At 35.2% G+C, this 6,076-nt stretch overlaps 2 protein-coding genes across 2 annotated transcripts; both read right to left on the bottom strand.

The window, feature by feature from the left end:
* Nucleotides 1-375: 375 nt before the first annotated feature.
* Nucleotides 376-2,711, bottom strand: LOC117277549 (uncharacterized). Its single transcript, XM_033656948.2, has 2 exons — nt 1,190-2,711; nt 376-767 (listed from the first exon to the last, which is right to left on the bottom strand). Exons 1-2 carry the CDS (start codon nt 2,076-2,078, stop codon nt 733-735), a joined length of 924 nt encoding a protein of 307 aa, XP_033512839.1. The 5' UTR covers nt 2,079-2,711; the 3' UTR covers nt 376-732.
* Nucleotides 2,712-3,937: 1,226 nt separating this feature from the next.
* On the bottom strand, nt 3,938-4,671 carry LOC104099516 (uncharacterized). The gene has a single exon (XM_009606527.4). It carries the CDS (start codon nt 4,576-4,578, stop codon nt 4,111-4,113), a length of 468 nt encoding a protein of 155 aa, XP_009604822.1. The 5' UTR covers nt 4,579-4,671; the 3' UTR covers nt 3,938-4,110.
* Nucleotides 4,672-6,076: the final 1,405 nt, after the last annotated feature.

Genomic DNA, 6,076 nt, shown 5'->3' with positions numbered 1-6,076 from the left:
TCAAGGTAGAGCTGCTTGGTCGTCACAATCCCTTGGAGTCTTTTCATTTCATTGTACTGTTAATTTGTAATCAAACAGTATTGTATATTCGATCCTCGTGATCATTTCATGTATTTAGTTAGAGTTCATGATTCAGTACTACCAGTCTTGGGAGGTTGTATATTCATATTTATTCCGCTGTTAGTTTTAGTTACTTATTCAATTAAAAAAATGGCTTCAAAATGTAATTGAAATCGGCTTACCTAGTCTTAGAGACTAGGTGCCTTCACGACGCTTGTGGTGGGATTTTGGATCGTGACAATTTAAAGAAGTTCTGAATTGATACACATACATCAGATTTTTGTTTTAGTAAAAATATCCATGTCATTCTTGAATAGTCATATACAATAGTGAGAAAATATCTATTTTCATCCCAAGTAGGTATTTTATATGGTCCCCACAAGTCTACATGTATTAGATCAAAACAACTCTTACTTTGAATACTACTTGTAGGAAATGGCAGCCTAGTTTATTTAGCACATGGACAAATTGTGCACTTGTTTATTCTATTCTTGATGCGTTTCTAAATCTACTTGAATCAGTCTTTTTAATACTTGTGTAGATACATGCCCAAATCTTTTATGCCACAACACTACATCTATGTTTCCAGCTTCAATTGTCTCATTAGTTAATGCCTCCAATTTCTTTTTTTCTCTTGAATCAGTGTATAGATGATAAAGTCCACCATCTTCTTTACCATTCTCCTTCTCCTTCCCAGTGAAGAGTTCCTGAAACACACAGAAATCAGGAAAGAATGTAGCTGAGCACTGCAATTCTTTAGTTAGTTTAGAGACTGATAGAAGATTATATTTAAATTGTGGAACATAAAATACATTTTCACAGAAATCAGGAAAGAATGTAGCTGAGCACTGCAATTCTTTAGTTAGTTTAGAGACTGATAGAAGATTATATTTAAATTGTGGAACATAAAATACATTTGTTATTATATTATCTTCTAAAATTGAGTTGGATCCTGTATGTGTAACTACTGTAATATCCCCATTACATAACAGAATTTTCTTTGAATTTCCTGTTTCAGTAATAATATCTTTCTTTAGCAGACTTATGTCTGAAACCATGTGGTTTGTGGCACTTGTATCTATAATCCATTGTTTAATACAATCAGAAAAAAGTAAAGTTGTATCCATACCTATTGTAGTTTCAGATGATGCAGTGTTATTAGGTACTGTGGTTTTATTCAATAGTTGAAGAATTTTTTCATACTGATTTTTGGTGAGTGCATAGTTTGCCAGCTGACTCATAGGGCTGTTATTGCTTAAGTTGTTTGAACCAACTCCGGTAATTTGATCATTCACATTTGTATTTTTTTCATAGTTGAATGTAGATCTTTGTTGATATTCTTGATCAACTGACTTGTGCCCAGAATTGCTTCTTTTTGTTAGGACATTGGCATTATAAGCTGCATTTGTATTTGAGTTTACATTTCCCCTTCTTTTGTTTTTGAAGTCTGTTGGATAGCCAACTATTTTATAGCAGTTTTCTTTGTTATGCCCCTTCATCTTGCAGAATTCACAGTAGAGATTTAAATTCCTTCTAAACCTCTTATTATGATTCTGAGTTCCTCCAGTCTTAGAATACATTGCAGCTTCAAAGCTTCCCATTTGAACTGTAGGATTGGCACCTATAATTCCTGTTGTAGCAGCCATAGATTTCTGCCCTTTATCACTCACAATTAAGGCATATGCCTGATTAACAGTAGGAGTAGGACTTCTCATCAGAATTTGACTTCTAGCTTGTGAATATGAGTCGTTTAGCCCCATTAAAAATTGAAATAGCTTTAATTTCTGTAGATAGGCTACAAATTCTCTTGATTTTGGGCAATCACAGCCAGGTGTTGGCACTAAAGATTCAAACTCTTCCCATAGATCTTTCGATTTTGAGAAGTACACAGATACTGAAGTTGTGCCTTGAGACAGTGTAGTAATTTCCTTGTGTAGATTAAAGGTTCTTGAGCCATCCACTTTGTTGAATCTTTCAGCAAGTTCTTCCGAGACAACTTGTACACTAAATGCATACATGATTCCTCCAAGAAGTCCTTTTGCGACTGAATTCACAATTCAAGAAAGAACAATTGTGTTTACTCTTTCCCAATGATTCCACATCATTTCTGGGAATCTTTCCTTCTTGCATGTGCCATCTACCATACCCAGCTTGTTCCTTCCTAGCAATGTAACTCTCATAGATCTAAACCAAATTGAGTAATTCTCAATTCCAGTTAATTGAAAAGAGATGATCTGAATCCCACTCACATCACAGGAGACAAGAATAGAGAATGATTATAATTAATCCCATTGACTTGATTCACTTGATTTCCAGCAGATTGGGTTGCATACTCAGTGGGAAACTGATTTTCTGGAGTTTGAACCACTGTTTCACCATTTACTGCCATTTTTCCTTGCTTTACTTAAGATTTAGACAGATTGGAACCAAATACTAGAAAAATCAAAGAAAATTTTTGAATGAATTTTCGGATCGTTATGTGAGCTATGATTCTGTATCGTGTATGCTCTGATACCATGTAATTATTCACACAATTATGATGAGATTAAGCAGAGTATCAAGAAAGATAGAAAGAAGAAGAAGAAATACAGAAATGAAGAAGAAGAAGAAGAAGAAGAAGAAGAAGAAGAAGAAGAAGAAAAAGATGCATTAGACGAGAGAGAGAGAGAGAGAGAGAGAGAGAGAGAGAGAGAGAGAGAGAGAATTAGTGTAGAGTATTTTATTATTCCAAAAAAGTATCTTTTTTTACAATGTAAATGCTTACTTATATATCAATGTTTTAACCCTCTCTTTAGCACTCTAACTAACTACTAATCCTAACATTACTAACTCTTCTAACAACCATTAACAACTTAACTCACTTCCTAATAACTTTATCATACAAAGACTATTATACCCTTACTTTATTCAATACAAATTCGTCGAATCTTCGCCGATGGACAAGCCAAATCACAATAGATATAGATATAGATATAGATATATTGAAATGGACAAATTTATGTTTTTAAAGATATTAATTTCTCTCGGGGAAGAAAAAGGAATTTAAGCTAGCTTATTTCTACAAGATGCTTTTGAGATGATCTTAAATAGAATGACAAGTTCCGTGATGATTCATATAGACGATCCTAAATTGCTTAGAGTTAAACCGGAGTTGTTGTTATAGTCTTGTAAATATCGGCTTAATGATGCATCTCATCTTTCTCATTTGCTTACATTTAATGGAGGTCTGAATCTTAATCATTCAGATATCAATCATTAAGTGCGTTTGATTTTTAGATCTTAATCTTGATCATTTAGATCTTAACCATTAAGTCTGTTTGATTTTTTAATTTACAGTCTCTTAGTGGGTCCGAATAGATCTTAATAATTAAGATCTATAACATAGTCTTAATATCATTAAGATGTTATACATTCAAGAATTTATGTAAAAATGACATTTTACTATTACTCCGACACTTTCACCACTAACCACCATCACCACTGCTATCATCGTCATCTACCGTTATAGATTACCACCACCCACTACCCACCATCTATTACCATCATCCTCAGCTACAACTATCACCGCTGCCAAGCACGAATGTCAGTTGTCACTACCACTAGCCATTATTCACAACCATCACCACCAACTACTATTACCACAATAATTATCAATAAGCACTATATATTACCATCACTGTTATCAGTGACCATAACGGAAGCGTGCTCTCCGTAGTCCAATCTCAGAAAATTTGGTTCTAATTTCAAGAAGATGACAAAGTTTAAGACTAGAGGGAGTTGTACGACAAATTTTAATTTCTTCAATGAATTAGAGCTATATAAAAACCATGAAATACCAATGGAATGTCGATTCTTTTAAGTAAAATCACACAAATCATTTCAGTTATAAACATACTTATAATTATTCATCATTTTAGTAATGATAATCAAGCAAAGCAGCAGATTGTATAGTACATTACTTATTTAGGTAGTAGTTTTTTGCGCTATATAAATAGCCAAAGCCACTACCAAAACACACACATACATGATAGCATCAAATTTATCGTAAATTTATTCCTCCAAATCCTTAAGAGCCCAGTTGAACTTCTGGCTCTGGCTGTACTGACTAGGGTGGCTGCCCCCACCGTAACCATGACCATTATAATTCGGCGACCCCATGCCCGTGGCTGAGTACATATGGGCAGATTGTTGCATTCCACTACCATAGCCACCATCATTATGGACCATACTGGTGTTGCTTGAAAAGTTGGTGGAGTCATGGGGCATATGCGGCCCCTGACTATCATAATGCCCGCCATGGCCATGGCCATGGCCATGACCGCCATATTGTCCGCCATGGTGTTGGCCACCATGACCCATCATCATGTGATTGTGAGTGGACTGACCATATGGCATGGTGGAATAGCCCGAAGGCCTTGTCATTTGCATAGAGCCGCCATGGCTGCTGTCGGAATAACAGTTTTGCTCGTGAGCGTAGGGTTGGTGCTTGTTCAACCCAAGTTGAGTTTGGAGAACCATCTTGAATATTGATGCTACTCCTAAAGATGTGAAGTTTAGAGTTTTTGCTTGGTGAGAATGTAATCTTTGCTGAGCTATATTTATAGAGTTTTGGGCATATCACGACTAGAGGATTAATGTATATTATATGGAGTAATAGACTAGAGGATTCTAACAAGATAAGAAAGGCATCTCATTCCCATTTCTGATATAGAAGTAATAAAATGGCGCATATTTCAGGGTCATCGTCTTTTGTTCTTATGCATTAAAACAAGCATCAAACTTTGTTCCCCAATACCAACTTGACATGCATGGAATTAATCCTTCTTTAGGTACGTACTCATCATTGGTAAGCCTCAGGAGTCAGGAATAGCAAAATACTAATTTGAGTGCCGCATTTTAATCGAATTGTTACGAAGTGAGGCAAAATCACTAGTGTTGCGACCAACCACACTCGCAAGTATACGCGGTCGCCAAGTAATAAAATGACTAAAAATTATATGCCGAACCCACGAGTACATGTGATTAACTGTTAACTAAATTAGACTATCCTAATCATCTAAACAAGAATTAAACCTAGAATTATGTGACTTTAATCGAATTAAAATAAAAATAAATAAATAATGAACTCTGAACAAAGGAAGAGCAGTTTCTTATGTTATCAATGTGATAAAAACGATCTAGGGTTATGAGCTATCTAACATTTTTATTGTATTTTTCAATTGAATTGACTAACTAATTTATCTAGTTTATTGGTTAACATGGTTAATATTGCTCATAAGAATCTATCGAGTTCTTTCTTGCCTATTCAAGCTAACCTAATGCATATATGTCTATGGAGTTAGAATTAACAAGAACGCATTTATAATTCATGTACATCAACCGAGCAAGGCAATTAGGTATATGTCTATCATAACCCTGAATCCGTTCCCCGATGCCCAGGGTTAAGAACTTGCTCTACTCAATCCTATATGCAATCTAGAATTCCCACTTTCGAGTTCAATTCTAGATTCGTAGATAGTATTCAATTGGTGATCAAGCAATCAAATAATTAAGTGCAGGATTGAATAAAAAAACTAATACAATAAACTAAGAAATTAATATCAATATTCGAATAACAATAGTCATGAAAGAACCACAACCCTAGAACGTGAAGTTTAGCTCCATATAGACATGGTAGCCAAACAACAAATCATACAAATAAATATTAAAATTACTAAGTTTGGCGGAAGAAAGATGTAATTTGATGAATTCCGGTCTCCACGGCGGCTCTGTGCTTGTATTTTCCTCTCAAAAACATCCTCCCCTCCAAAATAGGTTTAGAATCACTTTTATACAAATTGATGCTGTGTAAGACCGAAATAACCTTGTCTCGGACAAAATAAAAAACATTCTGCAACTAGGTCCAGGCCAGCGCGTCGCGCTGGCCCTGGCGCTAAAACCAGAAACGTTCCCGTCTGCTTGGGCGTTCCTGTTAATTGCTTCCTAACTTCTGCTTCGTTTCTCATTCTTTTCCTTA

Source organism: Nicotiana tomentosiformis, chromosome 7, assembly GCF_000390325.3.
Source record: "Nicotiana tomentosiformis chromosome 7, ASM39032v3, whole genome shotgun sequence".
NCBI lineage: Eukaryota > Viridiplantae > Streptophyta > Magnoliopsida > Solanales > Solanaceae > Nicotiana > Nicotiana tomentosiformis.
Note: the sequence above shows the minus strand (reverse complement) of the source record. Positions and strands in the feature narration are given on the sequence as shown.

What these genes read in the sequence shown, in the direction of transcription:
- LOC104099516 (XM_009606527.4), bottom strand. Translation starts at nt 4,578, where the DNA reads ATGGTTCTCCAAACTCAACTTGGGTTGAACAAGCACCAACCCTACGCT.
- LOC117277549 (XM_033656948.2), bottom strand. Translation starts at nt 2,078, where the DNA reads ATGTATGCATTTAGTGTACAAGTTGTCTCGGAAGAACTTGCTGAAAGA. An exon ending in ATCATCTGAAACTACAATAG is followed by an intron (nt 768 to 1,189) that starts GTATGGATACAA and finishes TGTGTGTTTCAG; the next exon opens with GAACTCTTCACTGGGAAGGA.